This window comes from Varanus komodoensis, unplaced genomic scaffold (genome assembly GCF_004798865.1).
Source record: "Varanus komodoensis strain SLA01 unplaced genomic scaffold, ASM479886v1 scaffold11, whole genome shotgun sequence".
In the NCBI taxonomy this organism is placed as follows: Eukaryota; Metazoa; Chordata; class Lepidosauria; order Squamata; family Varanidae; genus Varanus; species Varanus komodoensis.
The window spans coordinates 16612783-16637940 of NW_025335317.1; the positions used below are offsets into that span (position 1 = coordinate 16612783).

Here is a 25158-nt window from a genome sequence, read left to right on the forward strand (position 1 = left end):
ATAATATTTATACTTACATGTATATTTAGTATTTCATAAAATCTTTTCCAATTCTTCAAAATATTTAGGTTAGTATAAAATTGACCAATTGACTAGTGCCAAAAGAAAGCTATTAACTGCTGTAAGTTAAATGAAGACTCACACTGAAACAGTACAATCCTGTCTATGCCTTCTCAGACAGAAGCCCCACCAAGAAATGCATATGTAAGGGTGTATAGGATTGCAGCCTAAATGCTTCATCCTTAACTTTCTTCTTTATCATATTCATTGTTGTGGTTTTGTTCTTCTGAGAGAAATACGTATTGAAATTCAGGCTGCAATTCTATGTACACTTGCTTGGAAGTAAATCTCACAGAATTTGGAGGGACATACTTCTGAGGAGACCTGCATAACTTGTGCGGTCAGTCTTTTTCAGACAACATTCTTCCACTGGCAAGTGCTCAAGAACTGCCGAAGTCGGGGCTAAGTTTTGATATTCGATGTGTCACTTTTCTGCGCTCAGGAAGTTGTGACGCAAGTCATGGGTTGGGTTTGAGGTTTTGGAAACCTTTTGTAAAGGCAGTCGCTCTCCTTGTTCTGTTGCATTGGCGGAGTAGCACTGACAGTTGGCGGAGTGTGGAGGTATGCAGGCCAAAACGGAGATGATTGTCAGACGTAATGGGCGGATTTTCCTGACTCTTTGTATAATCCTCTTTCTGGGATGCACAGTACAAGGTAAAATTGCAAGTGGCTGTTCTTTTTTGTAATCTCCTTGTTAAGCTGTGTAACACTATGCAGCAGAAACCAAATGTGAGTCCAGCAGTGCAATTCTTTACATGCCTATTCAGAAGTAAGACTCATTAAGATCACTAGGGGCTTACTCCTACATTGAATGTATCCTAAAACGTAGGACTGTTTCAAACAATGCCCTCCTCTCCTGGACATTATTCTTAGTAAGATCTACTGGGCTAGCATCAGTAGTCTGATGTCATTTCCACATAAGAATGTGGAGGTAACACTCCTGCTCCAGAAATGCTGGAGCAAAAAGCCTCTAAAGCTTCAGTAGGAAAAGAGAGGAAAAGAAAAGTGACAAAGAGTCAAGTGAAAGGACAGTGCTGCAGAAAGAGAATTGTCTTATTGGAGTCCTTTTGTTGATATTGTTTGCAAAGGGCTTGAAATGCTCTTCCAATGTTTGAGTGCTAAAGGAACATTCTACCTTTTCTTTTAGAGGTCACCAAATGGCTTAGGTTTGCAGATCATTTGTCACCAGTGATATCATGGCACTATAATATTCAGCCATAGCAACCCACAGTTGTGATGGATGATGTGAGTTGTGTGTGTATTGCGGGTGGGGGCATTTTCACAGCAACAAAACTTGGGAAAATGTACCACACATATGAAGTGAAAGGAAATGTTGAGTAAAATCTACACATTGATTATGCTGTAAAATGGGAATGGCTTTAGAGGAACATGTTCTCATTCAAGTATAAAGTAACCATGATAAATATGCCAAAAAAAAATTCTGGTTGCTGTAATGTGAAGGTTGCAGAACTAGCCACACATATTGGGAAGTAAGTTTGATTATTAAAGTAAAATCATTTACCCTTATATAAAATTCTATTTGAATTGTGTTAAAATTACTGATAGCAGCTTAAAATGGACTAGTGTGCTAAGCTACAGAAAGTGTTCATTAAAAAAGCAACAACGCTTTAAGCCCCTCTTGGTAAGATTGGGAATGTATTAATCTCATGCCATCTTAGGCAGCATTTCTTTCAGCTGTGTTTGGAAAATAATTATAGCCAAAATATATTGAGTAGATCAATCCAGTGGTTGGCCTAAGGCTACAATCATAAATGGACCCATTTACTTCTAAGTAAACATACTGGTAGCAGCTGTATGAAGTCCGCCCCCTCCCCAAGTATGTTTGTGACGTGAGGCAGGGTGGAAGATGCAGAGCAGTTCTTTTCGTGTCGTCTATGAGAGGATGTGGGCATGGCCTGTGGTGTTTGAGCACCAAGACTGGAGGACCTCAGTGCTTGGACTCTGAAAAATGGTCTCTTAGATGATTTTAGAAGCCCATAGGGTTGTGCTTTTAACAGTTGCATTGCCAATTCAACATAGAGTAATTTAAATTAGCCCTCTAAGTTGTTTCTGGAAAACTATTTAGTAATCAGCAGAAGAATGGGCAAAATATTTGTTGGAAAAGGATGTGCTAACCATATTTTCTGTATATGAATGCCTACATGTTTCATTGGCTGTGTTTGCATGCCACTTTAAGGAAGGCATCCTGACTTAATAAGCCATCATGTAAAAGTGCGTGCAGTCAATTGGTGCCGCTTCATTCCCAGGATAGAAAGATTCGTAACACATCCGAATTAAAGATTATGGTTCACTGTGCTCAAACAAGCTAAGATTCATAAAAGAGCTTTAAGGAATGGCTTGCTGTTGACTTGCATGTCCTAGCTTATTTAGACATACTTAACATTAATCCTACAGTATGGATATAACATGAATCTACCTCTTCTAATTAGCTTTCCCCATGGTTTATTAAGCTAGGATTCCTGGTTCACACTTATATGTAAACATGGCATTTACTTGGCTTATTTTCCTTGTGGAATTAAAGAATATAGCAAGATATTTGAAAAGGTATTCAGTTTCCTTTGTAAAGTCTTCAAATTTCTGTTCTGGTGCAAAAGGAAATTTGTGCAAGCGTGAAGAAATTGTGGGCTCTGTTCGTTAGAAGTTACCACACAGGATACTTACAGCTCCGTTCTATGTATGTCTAATCAGAAAGAAGTTCCACTTTTAATGGATCTGCCTCACAGATAATAACGTGTACGTCTGAAGCCCACAACAGTAAAAAGGAAATTCAATTCACAGTCCAACAACATAGATTTATTTATCTTATATTCTAATAGTGAACTCATTTTCTATGTGTTGATCCTTCTTACAGATCCAAGGCACACATCTATGCTTAGGGGGAAAGTAACAGCAGCAAATTTTGGGAAACTCCACAGTTGCAGAAATATTTTTTAAAAATGAAAAGGCATCTTAATGGAGATAACCCCAAAAGCAGTTCAGTGGGGACTGAGCACTGAACTCTGATGGATGGGCAGTGGGGCAGGAATGAGAAAAATATATAGGGACGTATATGTCAGAGGGCACAGCAGGCTGAAACCCTAAAAAGGAACCGTCTACATTAGGGTGGCCAGATGCAAGAGATATTTAGATGAAAAGCTACACCTGCTAAAATTCCCCCTCCTGATTCATGATGCAAATGTCACGTCCTCCTCTGCCTCCAGCTGCCCTACTTCAAGCGGCAACATTTTGTTGCATGTTCAACTTGTCTAATTTTCAAGTTACCCTTTCCTATTGGGCTAATGAAAACAGTGCTTTATGCTAAGCTGTTGCTGATCTTACGTGTTTCAATAACAGCATTATAATATTAAACATTATATTCGAAGTATTTAGCTTTGCAGCTAGCATCCTAAAACCAGATTTGGTTGAAACAGCGGTCCTAGCCAGTCGGCGTTTTGGTTTTTCCTGCTGTCTGAATGGCTCACCATAGCACAAGCTGCTCTCACAATTTGCCTTGGTTTTGCAAACAGGCTGTTTTCATAGTATCTCCTTGGGCTGATGGTACTGTGCATGACCAAGTGCTGAACCTCCTCTTCTCCATCGGGTGAATTTCAATTTGGAGAAATTCTCTGGGCCTGCATTCCACTAGTGAGTGTAGCTGAAGACAAAAGGGGCAGAAATAAAAATATTAGTATATCTTTAGCGTAAACATCTTGCTTTGAGTAACTAAAACTTGGCAGAGATATTTTAATCCTGTGGAATTGTTTAAACTAAAAGCTACCAAGCAACTGTTGATTGGGGGGAAAGGGGTCAATGGTCTTCTGTGGAACCCCCCACAGGGCTTTAGCTTATTTATCTCCTGTATATAACCAAAAGCCGAAACAAAACCCAAGTGTCACAAGCCTTTCTACAACTATTCCACATATATTGTTTAATTAATAAAACTGTCTGTGTGTCTCAGGAAGCTGGGAAAACAGTTTGCTGCAAACTCTGAAGGAAGCAGAACCAAAAAATTCCACTGTCATACAACCCCAGTGAAACTTGAGGAAAAAGGGCAACAAAGAGATGAACACAACTAAAATGTTTGCCATGTATAATCAGTTAATACTACTAAAGAGAGGGATGAATGATCAAATCTACAAATTGCTCAACATGGTTTCAAGTGTTTCAGTCTGCTCCTTTGAACTTCAGAAAAAGTAAAAATAAAAGGCCTGCTTTGGAATGTGGTTAAGCTAAAAAGGAAGACGTTGAATTGAAACACTTCAGTCCCTTAAGTCTGAAGGTATTTAGGAAACATCTGCAGCAGCTATTTCCCACAAGTGGTGAACAGGCCTTTATGAGGCTATCCAGTGATACAGCTAAGCAATTTTAAACCCCAAATGTTCCCTCTCTTCATGCACCTTTACACAATATCTGTCTTATGGATTACTTCTGTAGTGAAGGGAGCAACTAACATGTCTCTTTTCCATCTACCCATCATTCCATGTGTAACAACTGCTGCTGAATTCTAGACATGTTAAAGCAATATAAAAATAAAGTATTTTTAAAAAGAGAAAGAAATACCTTGAGCACATGCAGTTTCGCATTTTAAACTCGGTTAAATCATAGCACCATCAACACTACAAGAATAAAATGGAGTTTGCTTCTGTTGCCATGTTGCTAACCACATTTACTTGGGAATAAACATTATTTTGTGGCAGGAAAGATAATGTATAGTTAAAGTAACAATGATAAAAGGGCAGCCAGACTCGCTCAATGGAAGATAAGGTAAAAGTCAGATGTTTGAGAACTGCAGGTGGGTGCCCACAGGCGGCCAACTGCAAAATAGACTCAAAGAGCCACATGCAGCTCACGAGCCTCTGTTTGTCCACCACTGTAATAATAAAATGAGCGCCAGAAACTGTACTACTCAGCTAGTCACCTTTGCTTACAACGTTTTTGAAAGGATCCTGCAGTGAGCTGCATCAGCATCAGTCAGACTATGACAGACCAGGTGCTGACATGGCCCGCTAGCTGCCTCTTTCTGGGTGATCATGGTGGGTCTGGAGAGACCCCTCGCCACACAAAAGTTAATCCATCCCAGCCTTTTCCCAGAGTTTGGGCCTGGAGAAGGGCCCCACTGAAAATAATGTCAACAGGAACTCACTGGACAGCGAGAAATGCAGACCAGGTTCAAGGAATTACACTGCTCCAAAGGCAAGTCTGTTGTTAGGAGCTCAGGGCAAACAAGTTCCAGTCCCACCTGCATCACGGAGGCGATCACCTGTTTCCATTGCCTTTCTGTAAACCACCTTTTCCTGCTTTGAGTTAACAAACTGGAGAGCATTCCTTTGAATGGAGCAAGTATTAGTATCTTGGGGAACCTAAATACTGAGTTCTCTTTTTGCTTTTTGCTTCTGCCACTCATGCAAATCAATCCACCTTCCCTTAGTGCCAGACATGGCTTGTCACACTTCTGATTCCTGTCTTTGAGTTGGGGAACTAAGTGAGGCAACAGGGCAAAGGTGGAAGTATTTTGACCTTTCCCCACCAGCTTTCCTTCTGCTGAAAATATCCCCCCTTCCACTTCCCCCCGAATCTGCAGACATGCTACATTAGCGATCCCCCTAATTCCCACTTGGTTCAGTCTTCAAACCTTCACTGAGTGGCCCCTGCCTCCAAATGTACCATTTACAAATCTTAGCTTATCACCAACCAATAACAAGTATTTGTTTGCAGTGATGTGGTAAAGGACTGTGCATCTGAGCATGTGGAGAATGCCTTTGCCAGACCAACCACAATTGCCTTTCCACATTCATTTATCAGAAGGGGAGGTTAAATTTCAGGTTGGACGGCATAATTTCTGGGCAGCTCAGAACACAAGGATCTCCTTCTTTTCAATTTAAGTATAGCCTTCACCTCTCAAGCCAGCATTATGAAAAGGTAACTGACAGTCTGTGCCTTGTCACACCGACGTCCATTCCCATTTTCCTCCTCTCCTTCCTGCAAACTTAACAACAGCAAAGCATCCTTTTCCAGGACCAGGATTTCCACTTGCTTGCAAAAAGTAGAGGAGGCTGCACAGAGCAGATCCTCCGCAGCTCTGCTGGATTGCTGGAGTTTATGGGGAAGAGGTGGAAGCGCTCAGCAAAGCCATTGTCTCATCAAGCTGCAAAATGCTGCCAGCACCTCTGCAGGGAGCATCTCCAGCACCTCCCATTTGTGTGCCCCGTGCCTGCCTTCACACCAGCAACCAAGGAGCTGACTTGCATCGACCGTGCATAAGTGAGACTCCTTTTTAGACTTTTTGTCTTTAGTTTTGCAAAGATTAAGGCTGAAGGACTAGAAATAGCTGGGAGACCGGCTATTTCTGAGTGTAGGAGAGAAATGCACCTTGCCTTTTTGTATTGTTTGTGTAGGCCAAGAAGTTGCTGCTGCACATTTCCTTCTGTCCCCATTTCAGATAATTAGGTAGATTCCTTACATGTGCAGTTAATACCAGACTACATGCTACACATTTACTGATCCTGCTCACATTGGTAGCTGGACCCTTTAACCAAACAGAGCATATAGGGGAAGTGAGTAAAACCTGTGCCCCTTTCCTGCCTTTTCTCCTTGCACTCCATTACTTTCCCCCAATCTAGCTCCAATATTGGCAGTTAGGTAGGAAGAAAATTGCCTAAAGCTACAGGCTCCACCAGGTGGCAACTTTTGCTCCTCTTTCCTGCATGCACCATTTGTGTAAAAAAAAAACAAAACAAAAACCCACCACCAAGATGTAGAGAAGGAACTTAGCTTTCTCACACATTACAGTGCTCAGAGAGTTATCCAATTTGAAGGAGGAGGAGGAAGAGGAGGAAGGGCAAAGGTGAGCAGATGACTTGGCAGTTTCAAGGCTACCTAGTGGAGATTTTCAGAGGGAGAGCAAGAAACAGCCTGTCTTAGCTTTGTCAAGCCTCTTACCTTACCCACATTTGACTCACTTCACTCAGTTAAAACACCTGCTCAGGAAGATCAGCTACCGCAGCTATTGGGAGTTTGTTTCCCTCCCTCCCTGAGAGAATTCTGCTACAACTGTTGGTTTCCTTGTGGGGGTACAGATGTGAAGTGAAACCTCAGAGGTCAAAGGGCCAGCAGCTGAATGCTCTTTTCCCCCCCAAAAATGATATATATGAGAACTCTCCAATTCACTGCAGTAATATATTAGTTGCTTCTGGGACATTAAAAAAAAATCCAGGAAAACTCCATTTGTAGGGTGCATTTCCTTTTTTATACACAATTCTCTCAGGGCTTTTCTAGACAAGCCATTATTTTGAGCTTGTACTTTCTCACAGTTGTTTATGGGCTCTTTAGATAATGTTGTGATCGTCCAGTTTTGCATCTGTTTTTTTCACAGCACTTTCCCTTTTTTAAGAATAGGAAAAATGAGCTATTAAATTACAACAGGGAAAATGGTGCCTAATTGCCTTGTGTATTTACACCAGTCTACTTTCCCACTTAAGAGGCTGTGTAACAAAAATAGTAAAGGAAGAGCTTTTTGCAGAGAGCTTGGATCTCAGTGCTGTGATGAAACTGAACGGAGATAGCAACCCTTAACAGCACCATAAAAGTCTCATGAAGAAAAGCCCCCGATACATGGCAGTGAGATGAGCGGAAGGAGAATTGGGATCTTCTGGTATATCTGAGTAATTTGTAGCAGATTTGTAAAAAGATGTTTAATAACAACAAAAAAGACTCTCCATCCTCATTTAAGGGAAGCAGTGGTGCAGCGGCTTAATGATGCTGGAACTGCTGGCCAGATATGGTTGGTACTCTAGTGGTTCATGCCCAGCCTCCCATCGTTCGCCCCTAGCCAACCTAGCAGCTTGAAAGCATATAACACGGGTAGATAAATAGGGACCACCTCGGAGGGAAGGTAACAGCGCTTCGTCACATTATGCTGGCCACATGACCATGGGATTGTCTTCGGACAGCACTGGCTCACCACCTTCAAAATGGAGAAGAGCACCACCCCTACTAGCCACTGGCTAAGCAGAATAAAATAGGTAGCGTCTCCTTCACTTTTATCTGCATTTAAACTGGGAAGTTGAAACAAAGTCCACGTGGAAGTCCCATGTGGATGGGGAAGAACAGGAGTATTTTTGTGTGGAAGAACTGTGTGTATAGCTGGGCGTGGGATGTGTTCAGTGGCACTTTGTTCCTTCTCTGTCCACCTTCCAGAGGCACTGTTTTGCACTTAGCTCCACTCTGGAGTGGACTCTGGGTGATCCAGTAAAAAACAAAACAAAACACACACACACACACACACACACACACACACACACACACACACAGAGGAGGCCCCTCAGGTTTGCCAATTGTTCTCCTTTGCTATAAGGAGGTCATGGAGATATGCAGGGGCTTAATCCTATTTTAATCTGCAAAATAACTTTGCAAAGGAAATTCAGGAGACAGAGGGTGACAGACATAAGGACATCATCAGTGCTTCAGAGAGGGGTTTTGAACTGGGTATCCCTGCCTTGACCTTCAGAATGATACTGGAAACAGGGCAAATAATATCCATGTTAAATTGCAAATCTAGCAATAGCTATTATCACTTGAATAGAAGAAATACAGTACATCTCACCACAGTGCTGAAGACTTGTGACCAAGGGACACGAGCCTCTTCAGCCCAGGTGCTGTTGACAGGCAAGTGCAAGGACCAACCCTTGCTTCAGATGGTTTTTTTTAATCTTTAAACTAACCAGTGCTTTAAATACAAGATGACTTCAAAAGATAGAACAGTCCTCTGGCATTCCTTCAAGTAGTAGAGGACATATGACACACAGTAGGTACTGGGAACTTTAAAAGAACATTTTCTCTTCTGTTTTCTGTAGAGGAGTTGTACTGAATATGATCATTCTGTATAATTATTTTAATAAGTTTTTATTATTTTCTACCAATAAAACAATAGTCATTCCAAAGACATCAAACATACTGAGTTATCTTATTCTCTTTACAGTTAAAGTATATTTCAGTCCTAAATATAATCCCATTTGTCTAACCAATTATTTAAAAAGTCCCAAGTTTGATAGTAGTGTGTATCTTCTTTTTCCTTAAGAGATAAGTCAGTCTGTTCATTTCTGCACAGTCCAGTATCTTCTTTAAAATAATTTCTTCAGTTGGTAATTCTTCATTCCTCCAGTGTTGTGCCAATACATTCCTCACTGCTGTGATTACATGTAGAGTCAAATATATAATTTGTTTATCAAAGTCATCAGGGAGAATGCCTAATAAAAATACTTCCGGTTTAAATATTACAGGTCTTTGCAACATTTCCCCAAGCCATCTATGTAGTGTATCCCAATTTTATTTTATTTTATTTTATTTTTTTGCTTTATCACAAGTCCACCACATATGGTAAAAAGTACCAGGCTTTTGTTTACATTTTCAACCTATTTGACATATTTGGAAACATGTATAATTTTTTTATATTGCAGGGTTATCATGTAAATATTGTCAAGGATGATAAATAAACCTGACTCTAACAGATGTAAACATTTCCATCAGGGGCTCCAGTGCAGAAGGGCCAATACATGTGGGTTAAATGCAGACCCGATGCCCGTTCTGCAAACTGCATTGAGGGAAAAGGACCTCTTTTTGCAATTCCGGATGGGAAAGCTAACATGATTCTCCCTCCCAAGGCTGATCCAATGCTGTAAGTAAAAGTAACTTCATCTATAAAGCATATTTGTGTTACTCATGAAACTATTGACTGTTCATGAAACATGTGGCGAGCATGACATTTACAAGGTGATGGTGCAGAACCTATGAAATTCTATTACCTGCAAAGTTGTTGTGAAATATTGAAAATTTTATTAGTATCCATCTGTGAAAGTTGCTTCACCTTTGTTCAGATTCACTATTACCCCAATTCTAAAACTACATACTCAGCAGTTTCTTTTTTCTAGTAGGGTTTTTATATCTCTGACAGTAGCATAACAGTTAGAAATTAAAGGGATGAATCTCTTACCACCAGGAAAAACAGTGTCAGAAAATAAAATTCCACATGAACCACCAAGAGAGCAGTGGCTCTTGATCTGCCAATTCTCTCACATTATATTTCTGATCCAGGTTGAGCTGCCCCTTCCTTTGTGCATATTTTAACTTATACAGCTCCGTGAAGCACCATAGACATTGACAGTTCAACATAAACAGATGCATTGTTTTATTTATTACATTTTTACCCCCTCCCCTCTGTATCAAATTCCACTTCTGGGGTAGGGCAAAGCTTTCAGCTTAACCTCCTAATCCTACCTCTAAGCAAACAGAAGCATTCATCATAGTATTTTCTTCTATCCATCCCACCTTTTCCATTTTTCTCCTTCCCCATGTGCTGCTTTCTTTCACATTGACAAATTTAGATGGCAGGTTCCTTACCTGGGGAGTGGGAGGCAGGAACATTTTTTTTTTTTACTTATTAAATTCTGCTGTGAGCTTTCAGCATGGCTGATGCTACATACCTCCTTTTTATTGCTACAGTCCTATGAGGTAGGTTAGGCTGTGAGTGACTTGCCCCAAATTTTCATGTTTGAAAGGAAATTTGAGTGCAAGTTCTTCTAGCCTTTAATTTATTTATTTATTTAATTTATAATTTTTGTATGCCGTTCCATCACGTATAGCCTCGGGACAGCTCACATAAATTTATCCAATCCTTTTTAGATTAGCCCTCCCTCCCTCCCAAACTCCCATCCCTGGGATCCATTTCTTATATGAATGGCCACACATTTACACAGATTCCCCACAACCCCACAAAAAAACCAAAAAATCTGGGCACTTTTTGCCAACTCATCTAAAATGCTCCTTTACTAACTTGCTACCAAGACTGAGATGATGATTCTGAAAGCTTCTCTTCTCTTTAGCTGGAAAGTAGTAGCAACTGTGTTGAGAAATAGTCCATCTCACTTCCAACAATTCGGACGAGTAACCTGTTGGTTTCCTGTAAGGTGCCCCTAATTCCTTACAGCAACACCTGTAATAGATGCAGTGATTACCCCACAGAGGCAGAACTTGTGATCTGAGTAGCCAAACCCCACCTTTCTAGGGTCAATGTTGTCCTCCAGCATTCTCTGGATGGCCCCACTTCCTTTCACTTGACCATTGATAGATGATTTTCTGGCTTTTTCCTTTTTTTAAAAAAAGCTGGACTATATTTTTAAAAAGCTGAATTAAAGTCTGGCCCTACTTCTTTAGTTTTTGGCCCTGTTCCCTTCTGATCCCCTTCTAACATTGACATTCTGACCCCTGAGAGCTGCTCCTAAATTAAATTTGGTCTTTAGGCTAAAACAGCCTCCCCATGCCTTGATTAAACAGTTAGAAATATTCAAATATTCAAATTCTTATATTAAGAAAACACAAATCTACATACTCATTGACCACACTGGGTCCACCCAGTCCAGCCAAAGCATTTTTAATATCCATTGATGTTAGCTGAAGAGATTTTCAGCATACACTCAATTCTTCTGTTGAAAATAATGGCGTGTAAAAACACTTAATTTGGGTTGGATCATGCCATACAGAGCTTTTGTACATAGGATATATATCATGGGCTTGTCATTCCCCACTCACAGTTGTTTCCAGATTCTCTGCAAGATATTATGACCCTCCAGTTTCACTCTCTAAAGAGCACTTTAGAGCAAGTTTTTTTAGAGCAAGGGAAAGTGTGGTAATTATTCTTAAAAGTGAAACAAAACACCTTTTTCATTTCTGTATTTGCACAATTCTGCTATACCTTGAGGTTATGTAGCAGAAAAGCATCAAAGGAAATGCTCTTCATGTAGTGCTCTGATGAACCTACAATGAACCAAATATAAATGCAATGGAAAAGCTTATAAAGACTCTTCCTATCTTAAATATATCCATACTTTCAAATCACTTTTAAAAATACATGTGTTTGTGCTGCAGAAGAGTATGGCGGGGAGAGAGAAATAAACTTCCCAGTGTGGGAAACTCCATAGATGGTAGCAGTTGCATTTTCTCCCTTGTCTATTTGCATTCTTAGAAAGTGATCTCAAGCAGGGAAGTGCATTGCTTCTGGAAGGAGAGCAGCAGTATCTTGATGCATGGAGCAGAGAGCACAAACATCCAGCCATGGTCCTATTCAAAAGACTGAACTTAATGAATAGCTTTCATGCTGAGAAGATATCAATTGTTAAAGTAATGCACACTTCCAGGGACCTGTGAGATCTTGTATCTTGCATGAGCTGTAGTCCACCATGGCATTTCTTATTATGTGAAGAAGACAGTGACCTAATTATAGCTTTTGTAAGTGCCTGAGGCCAATGGATTTCCTTTCAAAATGAAGACCCCAGCTAGCTGGGATATCTATTTCAAAAGGAAACAAAAGATCTTTTGTCACAAAAAGGAAGGTCAAGATGTCTTCTTGCATATGCCACAGTGTGGGACATGGAATAATAAACTCAAGTTGCAACAAACCAGATTCAGACTAGATATAAGGCAAAGTTTCCTCACTTGTCAGAGCAATACAACAATGGAACCAGTTGCCTAGGGAGGTCATGGGCTCTCCCACACTAGAGACATTCAAAAAGAAACTGGACAGTCTAAGTGGAACTGTGTAAATTGTTGACCTGCAACAGCAGGGGGTTGGACCTGATGGTCTTCTTGGCCCCTTCAAAGCCTATTATTCTATAATTCTATGAAATTCACTTATACTTACTTCTCTTGAATAGGAAAGGCCCTTGCTCCAGAGAATGCAAGGAACATGATCATGTCATGTTACTGTGGTGGGGGTTTAACGTGTCTGCGTAGAAGGAGGGACAGATGGTTTACACCTGCCCCTCCTTCTGGTTCTACCCCCAGCCAGAGGGTTCCAGGTAGTCTTGTCAACCGCCCCCCGGGGCTGCCGGTGCTGCTGCTTAATGCCAGGTCGGTCCACAACAAATCGTCCCTCATCCACGACCTGATTGTGGATGAGGGGGCCGACCTGGCTTGCATAACAGAGACCTGGGCGGGAGGGGGGGGATGTCGCCCTCTCTCAAATGTGCCCGCCTGGGTATCTAGTTCAGCACCATCCACGTCTGGAGAGGAGGGGGGGCATTGCTTTGGTTTACTGAGCCTCCATCTCCCTCATGGGGCTCCCAGTCCCCTCGAGGCTGGGGCTAGAGTGCCTCTACTTGGTGTTGGGCGACCGAGACAGACTGGGGATTCTGTTGGTATACTGTGCACCCTTCTGCCCAACAGTCTCCCTGCCTGAGCTGACGGAGATCGTCTCGGACCTGGTGTTGAGGACCCCCAGGATGTTGGTCCTGGGGGACTTCAATCTCCATGCCGAGACTAGTCTGACAAGGGCAGCTCAGGACTTCATGGCCTCCATGACAGCCATGGGGCTGTCTCAACATGTCTTAGGCCTGACCCATGAACGTGGACACACTCTGAACCTGGTTTTCTCGACGGGGCAGGAAGAGGGTGGTCTGAGGGTGAGGAATTTATGTCTGACACCCCTGTCATGGTCAGATCACTTCCTCGTGAGGTTTGTGCTCGAGAACAGCCTTTCCCTCTGTAAGGGTGCGGACCCAATTGTGTGGGTCCGCCCCTGGAGCCGGATGGATCCAGACGGATTCCTGAAGGCCCTGGGGGAGTTTCCAGTTGACAAGGCTGGTGCTTCTGTTGATGCTCTGGTCGAACTATGGAATGGGGAAATGACCAGGGCTATTGACACGATCGCTCCCAAGCGTCCTCTCCCACCGGGCAGAGCCCACTCTTCCCCTTGGTATACACCTGAATTGCAGGCAATGAAGTGGGTTGGGAGACATCTAGAGCATAGGTGGAGGAAATCACAGGATGAATCTGACTGAACACACTTAAGAGCCCATTATCGGGCCTATGCTGTGGTGGTGAGGACGGTGAAAAAGAAATTCTTCTTCGTTTCCATTGCCTCCTCACAATGCCCTCCGGTGGAGCTTTTTTGGGTGGTACAAGGGCTGGTTCACCCTGGCCCTAAGAAAGATCCAGTACCACCCTCGAAAGCCCGTTGTGACGACTTTGCCAAGCATTATAGGGAGAAAATTGCTCAGATTCGTCACGAGCTGGACTGCACTAGTGACCCAGAGGCTTCTGGGGAGATACCAATGTCACCGTCTGGTCCAAAATTGATGGATGAGTTTCAGTTACTGTGGCCTGATAATGTGGACAAGGAGCTTGGATGAGTACATCCCACCACCTGCCTATTGTACCCTTGCCCATCTTGGCTAATTAACAACGCCAAGCACAGGATAGGGACCTGGATCCTGGAAGTGGTTAACGCCTCTCTGAGGGATGGCCGGGTACCTGCCCCTTTAAAGGAGGTAGTAGTCCGACCAGTCCTGAAGAAGGAGTCCCTGGATCCAGAGATGGCCACTAATTATAGACCAGTGGCCAACATCCCGTTTTTGGGCAAGGTGTTGGAGCGGGTGGTGGAGGGACAACTCCAAGCACTCTTGGATGAAACTGATTATCTGGACCCATTTCAGTCTGGCTTCAGACCCAGGTATGGTACTGAATCTGCCTTGGTCGCCCTGTACGATGATCTGTGCAGGGAGAAAGACAGGGGGAGTGTGTCCCTGGTGGTTCTCCTGGACCTCTCAGCAGCTTTCAATACCATCAACCATGGTATCCTTCTGAATAGGCTAGCGGGATTGGGGGTTGGAGGCACTGCCTTGCAGTGGTTCCGCTCCTATCTCAATGGCCGATTCCAGAAGGTGGTGCTAGGGGACTATGGCTCTGTGCCATGGCAGTTATGCCATGGAGTACGCAGGGATCCATTTTGTCCCCTTTGCTATTTAACATCTACATGAAACTGCTGGGAGAGGTCATTAGGAGTTGTGGACTGTGGAATCATCAGTACGCTGATGATACCCAGCTCTACCTCTCGTTCTCTACCAATCCAGGTGAGGCAGTGGCTGTACTGAACTGGTGCCTGGCCGAGGTAATGGGCTGGATGAGGGCCAATAAACTGAAACTCAAGCCAGACAAGACAGAGGTCTTGTTGGTAGGTGGATCGGGCTTCGGGGAAGGGGACCTTGACCTTGTCCTGAATGGGGTTGCACTCCCTCTTAGGGACAAGGTCCGCAGTTTGGGAGTGCTCCTCGACCCAGAGCTTTCACTTGAAGCTCAGGTGACAGTGGTGGCGAGGAGCGCTTTCTTTCAGCTTCGGCTGATCCATCAGCTGCATCCCTACCTGGAGAACGACTGCCTGGCGACAGTGACACACGCATTGGTAACTTCCTGACTAGACTTCTGCAATGCGCTCTACATGGGGCTGCCCTTGAAGATGGTCCAGATACTTCAATTGGTTCAAAATAGAGCTGCCAGGCTGCTGACGGGGACTGGGCGTTATGTTCACATGACTCCAGTCCTCCGTCAGCTTCACTGGCTCCCCATTGAAGTCCGGGCCCAATTCAAGGTGTTGGTTATCACCTATAAAGCCCTTATCGGCTTGGGTCCTGGTTACCTAAAGGAGCCCCTGCGTCCATACTTGCCCTCCCTCCCCTTGAGATCAGCAGATGAGGCCCTTCTCCGGGAACCCTCCGTGAGGGATATTAGGAGGGTAAGCACCCGGAGGAGGGCTTTCTCTGTGGTGGTGCCCAATCTATGGAATGCGCTTCCCAGAGAGGTCCGCCTGGCGCCATCGTTATTTGTGTTTCGGCGCCAGGACAAGATCTTTTTATTTAAACGTCATTTTATTTGTTAATATTATTTATTGATTTTATATCTTTGGCCAGGACGTTTCCAATTATATGGTTATTATATTGTTTTATTATATTGTTTATATTGTTATATGGTTGATATTGTATGTATTGTTGTGAGCCGCCCCGAGGCTTCGGCGAATGGGGTGGCATAGAAGTTCGCTAAATGAATGAATGAATGAATGAATGTCAGCCCTGCAAGATTTGTAATTCCCAAGCTGAAAATGACATTACTTATAAGACATCTCATTAGGGAGTTATTTCTGGGAAGTAGATAAGGAAGATCTCAAACTTGTATCCAAGTTTTCTCATGATTGTTTGATGCCATTTCAGAATGAAGACTTTTCAGCAGCACCCTGGTCTCCCATATAATGGAGATGAATATGGATCAGGAAATTATATGGAGTTAGAGTCTGGGTCAGGCCTTGAGTATGACTTGGATGATCTCAGTACTTCCAATCCCATCATCAGCCTACCAGATGAGAAGCTGAAGCTTAAATTAACAAAAGAAAATTTATTCTTCCAAGGGAACAGTTTGTAATTTCTGAGATCTTATTTCTTCCATGCCTTTTGTGTTTCATGACATGGTGATATTAGATGCAGGCAAAATGTTATGCAAACTATAAAACCAACCTTAAATGCCTTAATGTTTTGTGTGTGCTTTTTTTTAAAGTAAAAAATGTATTCAAAACTAGCTTTTCCTTCCTTTTTTAAAGATGCAGACTAACCTTCTAGAAACTTAGGCTCTCTCCTCAGCTGTAGGACAACAGAATTCGAAGCAACTGGCAATTTGTTCAAATGGAAGCTAAATTAGGAAAAAGGCAATTGATGGTAGTGAAGCAGCAATGCTAGATCAACTGTACCAAGTAATAGGATGCAAAGCACATTTCCTCCTGGCTGCTAACAGAGATGGTTCACGTTTTGTTTGGCTTTTGTGCTGCCCAAGGCAAGTCAGTAGGCATATGCCCCCTAATACTGGGTCATTCTGAAGTATTTTGTAGTACACCCTCATGTTTGCTTAGGTAATTGACCATGCCAGAAGCACTGCAAGGACCTTGAGTTCTGCATTTTTCTCAGTTGGCTGGGCAACTTTTGTTTGTAATGTGGAGCCTAGTAAGAATTTTGAAAATGAACAAATAAGCAGGATTTTGTGATGCTTGCATTTATTTAAAAAGTGGTACTTTGTCTCATAAATATTATGAGTACTATTAGTACTATTCTAATACTCCTGAAATTTATTTGTTTGCATTCTGAGTATCCACACTATTTCACATGCTTAAGTATCGTGTAGTATTTCAATTACATAACCTGGCTTGTGTTTGCAAATCTGCACATCTTTATTCATTTTAAGTAGATACAGCACTTATTTTTACAATATTTTAAGCTGCTTTCTCAATACCTGCATTTATTCTGCTATAATTCTATTAAAATTCAAGCTGCAACTAAAGACTCATTTGTTATTTGTTAAGGGTATAACCGTAAACCCACTTACCAGACAATAAGCTTTACTGAATACATTGGGACTCGCTTCTGCACGGACATGTATAAGGTTGCATGGTAAGTATTTGAAGTATGCTACCAGAAATGTGTCATTGACATGCCATCCAAACTTAGGACACTTGTGAAAAAAATGGAAATCTTCACATCTAAGATGCAATAAATCTAATGTTACAGATAATTCACAAACTGGAAAAGGTACCTAGATGAAATATATCTTCCAGAAACTGGGACGGATTAGTGAAGTTATGTGGATTTGTTGCTTGATTGGTTATTGTCAACCACAGCCCCTAGAAGACTTCCAATCAGTCTCTCTTTCTCTTGCAACTGAGTACACACAAACTTGCAATATGGTGATCCAAAAGCTGGCTCTTGAAGGGCTTTGCAGCCCAGGTCCTTCCAGATGACCATCAAAGAGCATCAGGTGACAGCAGCTGTAAGAAACAGCCCTGGCATCAGCACCTGGGCCTGCATGGACTGATACTAGTCATCACAGCATCCCTGTTTCAAATGTTAAAAACACTATTTGGTAGCCAGGGGACCTCCAGCTTGGCATGTGTGTGGTTACCAACACTTATGTTTAAAGGAAGATTGACTAGCCCAAAGCAATATAAATCCCTGTTTGTAATTCACCACTTTGTCTCAGTCTTGAAGAACTGCTCTGGCCTTGATCTCCCAATTCCCTTTCCTTGTGTAATTCTGGTGGTGGGTCCGTCTCTCTTCTTTGCTGATGTGAGTTATTCTGGGGAACAATCATTGTCCAATAAATGTGACTAAGTAAAGAGGCCATGCTGCTTCTGACTAAGCAGGAACCCCCAGCAGATGAAGAATTATACTGTACCAAACCAAGTCACATCTTGTTTGGCCAAATTAGATGTGGCACTTCACAGTTCACTGTAGAAAAACCCATCTTTACTGTGTTGCTACTACAGAGGACACAAGCCAGAATGAGACCACGACATGGAGGATGTAACCCTTTGCCCTGTGCTGTAGCCCAGTGGAAATGGCCTTTGGTGAGACTATTTGTACTGGGGAGAAAGCTCACTTTCCCTCCTTGATGCTAACAGCAGGTACAAAGGCCCCAATCCAATGGGGAGCAAAGCGTTACATTTCTCATGTTGTTTCTGATTTGGGGGATGGGGTGGAGGGGAAATGTGCTGATTATTGGTTAAAGAACAGGTTATTCAACACCAAACTAGGTGATAAAAGTTGCATCTAGTTTGTTCCCTTAGTCCAGGGGTCAGCAACCTTTAACACTCAAAGAGCCATTTGGACCCATTTCCCACAGAAAAGAAAACACCGGGAGCCGCAAAACCCTTTTGACATCTAAAATGAAGATAACACTGCATATATCGTTTTTTACCTTTATGCTATGTATAAAAATCTATAGTGTGTTGCATTTATGAAATCAATGAACTGCTACAGAGAAAACAATTTTTTATTTCTGCATGCAACAAAACATTTTGAACTCTGAAAAAAAAGACGCTGGGTTGAAAGTTACTTTCAAATAAAATACTCAATGTCTATCTGAGTCCTCCTCGTATTTTAAAATGTAAAAATGTTTTAAATAAATAAATAATTACGAAATAAAAAGCCGAACTTATATTATCCACCAGCAGCAAACCAAACATGCCACCTGCAGCAAACCAAAAATGCCATCTGCTTCTGTGTGCCCTCATCCTTTTATCACGTGGTGAAATATTGAACAAACATCCCTCTCCCAATGTAATAATGTTGCTGAAATTTTTATAAGAATCTTAAAACAAGGAAGTAGATCTATATCTTCATTATGATTTAGCTGCAGCTCTTGTTCAGTCACTAAAAACTGTTATTTTTAATCTTACATTATAAACTAGTAGGATTCCTTTCATATATTTTGAATAGAACAGCTTCCTGCAGAGTCAAAGTCAGTGCTAAAGGGCTGCATGCATTAAACAGCAAACCCCGTAAGTTCGTAAGCAGTAAAAGCAAATGAATCTACCCACATACCATTAAATGTTCGGTTTTCTTCAGAAACTTTGATTTATCCATGGTTGGTGGGGGGGTGGGGAAGGTCAATAAATCGGAGCTGGGTCACAGATATAGGTGTGTTTAGTGATTGATTAGCAGATAAACAGTCAAGTGATGTGAATTGTGACATGTCCCAAGCGCAGCTTTTAACATTTAGATGAAGGATATTACATTGGGACAAAGAGAATCCTTTCAGCAGCATTTCCTTTCGTGTAACATGAGAGCCTGGAGGAAGCTTGTTTAGCAGAGGAATGTAGCGATTCACTTAACTAGCTGATTTACTTAACTAGCTAGCACTGCATTCCCAGTGGAGCTTTGAGCAGATTGGAGGCTGTGCCGGCCGCGTGTTTTGAGCGAACGGAGCCGCAGCAGAGGGGTTCAAGAGCCACGTGCGGCTCCGGAGCCGTGGGGTTGCCAACCCCTGCCTTAGTCAATGGCTCTTGCAGTGCAAGGATTCTTTTGGGAAACATGATGAACTTGGTTGGTTTTGCTGCATGTTGTACAAACATACATTTATTTCTAGTATGTTCTGCTTGTATATGTAAGCAGAAAACAAGTATTACAGACATTGCAATTCTCCACTGCTCTTGGGAAAGTAAACCAGCTTTATTCCCAGATGTTTCTGCAGCACTTCTTCCCACAGTTGGGAATCGGAGGTTCTGACTGAAGCTAAAGATTCAGTTAAGAATTCTTTGATTTTTCTCATGTGGAAGCTTTAGTCACTACAAATACTTAGATTGGTATACAGATTTTTTTTCTCAAGAATTTTCTGTTGCTTCTTGTACAAACAGTAAGGCACAGATTCTTTCTCCTTGATTTTTAACGTTTTCTAACAAGGGTGCAGTTGCTATCTAAAACATAGGCTTAGAAGGGCTGTACCTCAGTAGTTTACATGCAATGAAGAAGGATTTGGACTCAGTCCTTGCCTGGCATTGCCAGATTAAGTTAGAAGAATCTCCTAAAACCCTGAGCTGGGGAGTCTTTTACAGACACTTGTGATGTTTTCAAAGAGAGGGTTCCTAGTGCAAGCAATCAGAAGGCACTGCTCCATCTTTTCCTCCATAATGGATTCTTTGACTTAAGGACCGATATAGGAACAATAAAAAAATAAAAGGATAAGTACAAGTTCTTGTGCTATCTGTGCATGTGTGTGCTTTCTCCTCAACCCTGGCTGATGGCAAGATAAGGCAGTTTATTTTGGATCATTGTTGTGCTTCCAATGTGTTGCCAAAGATGAGAACTTCAGCCCACATAACCCTCAGTGCAAACACCTCCCATTTCACTTTGATTCACATAATGGATGCACTGCTCAAGTCATATTATAGGATGCGAGCTCCATGTGTTTATCACCAGGTGTACACTGTGTTGTTTGTCACTGCACCAGGTTCAGAAACATAAAATACAAGACACCTGCTGGTGATGTAGAAATAGACTGGAGTAAAGATTCATTTTAAGAAAGTTATTACACAGCTTGATGTTGTAAGACATCATGCAGATTCGAAATGAAATTAATAGCTGCCAGCATTATTTCAGGACAGGGGGAAATAGATGGTTTAAATACAAGAACAGAATGTATCCTAATTTTACAAGCATGTTTACTCAAACAAATTCCTCCGTCATCAGTAGGTCTTGTTCTTAGGAATCTTTGTTTCTTGGTAAATGTCATATATATGTTACTTTAACATTTGTTGTTAGTCGCAAAGTCATGCCCGACCCATCACAACCCCATGGACAACATTCCTCCAGGCTCTCCTGTCCTCCACCATCCCTCGGAGTCCACCCAAGCTCATGCCCACTGCCCCACTGACTCCGTCCAGCCACCTCATCCTCTGCTGGGAACAATTTGCTGTCAATTCTTCCCAGCATCAGGGTTTTCTCCAGTGAGTTCTTCCTTCTCATTAGGTGGCCAAAGTATTTGAGTCTCTACTTTCACATACAACAAGAGAATTTATATTTTGTGTTAAATATTCTTATGAGGGGTACCAAACAAAAAAGCACGTACCTGACCAAGCAAGAAAGCAATTTCTAAGGCATAGCTTAGTGTATTGCAGCGAAGTTAACGAAGTCTTGTGGCACCTAAAAGACTAACAAAATTAATCTGGCACAAGCTTCCGTGGGCTCACTTCATTAGACGAACTGAATGTTACACATTTCGGATTTATATACAGTACCTATGGTCTTAACAGATATACTTGAAAGTCCCAGTGAACTCAGTAGGACATATTTCCAATATTTGATAACATACAGAGTAACGGGGGACGGACTTAGTCCCGCTGCTTCCTGCTTCACCTGTTTACACGTGTAGCGCCCTCTAGCGCCCTTTGCCCATCATAGCCGCCCCGTAAGCGACGCTCACCAGAGCGCCCTTACTCTTCCCCACCCCGCGGGAGGGGTGGTCACGTGCTGGGGGCGTGGAGTGAAGTGACGGCCTCTAAGGTCACATGACAGGGGTGCGGGCCGGGGTTGCTACTGTTGCTTGGGGAGGGGGGCCGCAGTCTGACTGACCATGGTAAGTGAGCGGCGGCCCGGTTTAGGGAGGGGGGTTGCGGGGAACCGTGAAGAGAACGGAAGCTGTTAGTGTTGTGTCGCTTCGCCGTTCCGAGGCCTGGAGAACCGTTGTAGTATGAGTGGCGCCGCCTTCCCACTCTTTTTCTTGCTTCCCCTAGTGAGGCGGGCCGGGCCTTGCAGGCTTTTGAGACGGGGAGGCTGAGTGAGACGTTGGCCGTTCCCATGGATACGGACACCTCTCCCTTCCTTCTAGGCCGTCGATCCCTCCCCTCTCTTTTGGGCGCGCGAGGGGCTTCTGTTCGATGGCACCCCCTCTTCCCTCCCTCCACGCGTTCGCCCGCCTTTCTCGGTGACGTTCGGGGAAGAAGCACGCGCACGCGCGGGGGGCTCTCACGCCGCGCTCGAGTTGTCGGCCTTCGGTCGCGCTCGTGGCTCGTCTCTGCTCACTACGAGCGCGAGCCAAGTGGGCTGGGAATGGGCCAGGAGCGGGGGTTCTAGTAGATGGGGTTTCCCTAGACCGATGATGTCTGTGTTGGGGGTCGACGTCTGAAGAAAAAAAACCCCACCGCTTTGGCTTCAAAGCCTTGGTCTGGACTGTTCCCTGCCTCTGGAATGTGGAGGGGAGGACTTGCACGTGCTTCGAAGCACGCTAATTTTACGTATTGCGAAATGATGTCATGAAAAATCCAACATGCTATCGTGGCTATTATCAGGGCTAGAACAACTCTTTTTACTAATACGAATGAAATACCTATATAAAAGGTGCACAAGGAATGTATCATGTTGTAAGCCGCCCCGAGGTTTCGGCAAGGGGCGGCATAGAAATGTTATAATAATAATAATAATAAAAATGTACAAGGACTGGAATGGCAGCGGGGCATTACTTTCTGGCTTTGTCTGCCTAACAGAATTTTCGTTTTCCTATGAATGATAATATACTTCAGTATCCACAAAGCTTACGCTGTAATAAACTTGTTAGCTCTTAAGGTGCTACAAGAGTCTTTGTTCGTTTTGCTGCGCTAGAGTAACACAGCTGCATGTGTGCAAAAATACAGTTTTTGTCCTTTTGCCCTGATGAGTTCCAAAGTTCTTCCTGGAAGCTGTAGTGGATCATACTTAATCAGCTTCAAGAGTATAAAAGGCTTTAGGGGACCATGGGATGCACTGAATTCTCAGCTCGTTGGAGACAGTTCTTTGACCCTGTTCTTGGGAATCAGTTCTCCTTTGCAGTCAACATAGAAGGAACCATACTGACTGATCTTGGAGCCTAAGGAGGCCAGGACACAAAGTATCCTGAGCCTTCTCCAGCCTGATTCTCTCCCCATCTGAGATGATGTCACTAGATTGTATTTTCACTAGACAGCCATTTTTGGCAAAGGACAAGGAGCAGGGAGCTGAAGATTTCCTCCACTGCTTCTACCACTCTGCACTGGATGAGTGGGAGCCTCTGAATTTGAGGGCTTCCGTTTATCTCTGAGATTGCAGTTTGTCATTTATCTGGCTTGGTGTGTAATAATAATAAAGTCAGCCATCCCCAACATTGTGACCTCCAGACGTGTTCGACTACTGCTTCCATAATCCCACAAGCAGCATAGCAGACTAAAGTATTATGGAAGTTGTAGTCTGATGCATCCAGAGGGTGCCATTTTGGAAACGGCTGTTATAAGATGCAGAAATAGTATTGTCAAGTCTTACATTCAAGGATTTCCTCAGAGTTCATTAGCCATAGAAATCTGTGGTATGTTTACTAAATAGCTAATCATACTAGAAGCACTTATTTTTCCACCATTGCTAGCCCTTTTTTCCAACAGAAATTTTATGCCTTTAACAACTACATGACATGCAAAAATGTTGCAGATGATATTCAAGAAGAGCATAGTTTGATCAGACCAAAAGCTTATGTAGTCCATCATCTTCTTGCCCAAATTGGCCAACTAGATGCTCAGAGGAAACCCACAACCAGGGCAGAAAGGCAGTAGCCCTTTATATTTCTATTATATAGCGATTGATATTCATGTTGCCTGTGAACCTGGAGGTATTGGATACAGCCATAAAGTGTATTAGCTATAGAGAGCCATATCCTCCTGTCAGTGGCCATCACCATATGTTTAGGAAATGAATTTAATAGCTGAACTCTGTACTGTATAATGCAGTTCCTATTCTCTGTCCTGAATCTCCCAAAATTCAATTTAATTGGATGATTCTGGAATTAGGAAAGAAAACCATATCCATGTTCTCTGCACTGTGCTCATTCTTTACAACTCTAGTAAAATTAACTTACTTGCCTTTTTCCTATGCTAAACAGCCAAAGTGTTGAAGTCTTTACCACACAGAGTTATCCCAGACCCCTGATCATTTTGGTTGCCCTTTTCTTTACCTTTTCTAGCTCTGTAATAGACTTTTGGAGGTGTGTCAACTACCTAGTATTCCTACTTATACCATATATTTGAATAACAGCATTACAATATTGATCATTTTATTTTTGCTCCTTTCGAATGATCCTAAAAGGGACATTACCATTTCCACAGCTGCAAAACTGTGTATTAATGTTTTAATTGAACTATCTGCCATAAGTCCAAGATCCATTTTTATAGTTCACCACCACTAGCGCAGAAATGAGGATGTTTTTGTTCCATTGCACATTCCTTTATACTTGCTAATACTGAACTTGCTGTTCTATTGTAAAGTTAAACCATTTAGCGAGATCCTTTTGGAATTGTTTGCAAAAACTTTTTATCCTTACCACTCTGAATAATTCGGTGACACCAGCAAATTTCTCCATCTTACTTACCCTCAGTCCCAGAACAATTGTGATAACAAGTAAGAATTGTAATACAGACCCAATGTCTTGCTTTATTTATTTATGTAGACTGTTGGTATAGCACTTGTGTACCACATCCAAGCAGATTCTGGGGTGAGGAACAGTGCAAAGGTAAAACAAGTATAACATTAAAAACAAGATAGCATTAAGACTATGGATGATCAGAAGGAAAGGCTTCCAAAACAAACTTGTTTTTAGAATGATGCTGAAAATAGCACAGTGTTGATACCTACCTGAACTCCCAAGGCAGGGAATTTCAAAGAAATAGGGTCACCACACCAAGAATCTCCTTGTGGCCTGCAGTGATGCCACGGGACCATGTGGAACTGGTAGGAGAGTGACTTCAGTGACCTGAGTGACCAGGCAGGTGGGTAAGGAAGAAGGTGCTCTCTAAGATATGCTGGTGACTGGTCTCAATTTGCTCAGGGCTTTGTGTACTGGTTCTAAAACTTTAAACCTGCTTCACCAAAGGAGTTGCACACTGGAAAGAGGCAATTCCCTGCAGCAGCTGAGCTGCAACTTTCTGCACTAGCTGCAACTTTCAGAGCAGCCTGAAAAGTAGCT

At 42.6% G+C, this 25158-nt stretch overlaps 1 protein-coding gene across 1 annotated transcript; it reads left to right on the plus strand.

The window, feature by feature from the left end:
* Positions 1–582: 582 nt before the first annotated feature.
* Positions 583–17200, plus strand: SRGN (serglycin). Its single transcript, XM_044420466.1, has 3 exons — positions 583–714; positions 9586–9733; positions 16092–17200. The coding sequence occupies exons 1-3, from the start codon at positions 624–626 to the stop codon at positions 16297–16299; spliced, it is 447 nt and encodes a 148-aa protein (XP_044276401.1). The 5' UTR covers positions 583–623; the 3' UTR covers positions 16300–17200.
* Positions 17201–25158: the final 7958 nt, after the last annotated feature.

Bases quoted from the DNA above. Each gene is read 5' to 3' on its own strand.
- SRGN (XM_044420466.1), top strand. From the start codon at position 624: ATGCAGGCCAAAACGGAGATGATTGTCAGACGTAATGGGCGGATTTTC. The intron at 715-9,585 runs GTAAAATTGCAA...CATTTCCATCAG, and splicing joins TCTGGGATGCACAGTACAAG to GGGCTCCAGTGCAGAAGGGC. The intron at 9,734-16,091 runs GTAAGTAAAAGT...ATGCCATTTCAG, and splicing joins CCCAAGGCTGATCCAATGCT to AATGAAGACTTTTCAGCAGC.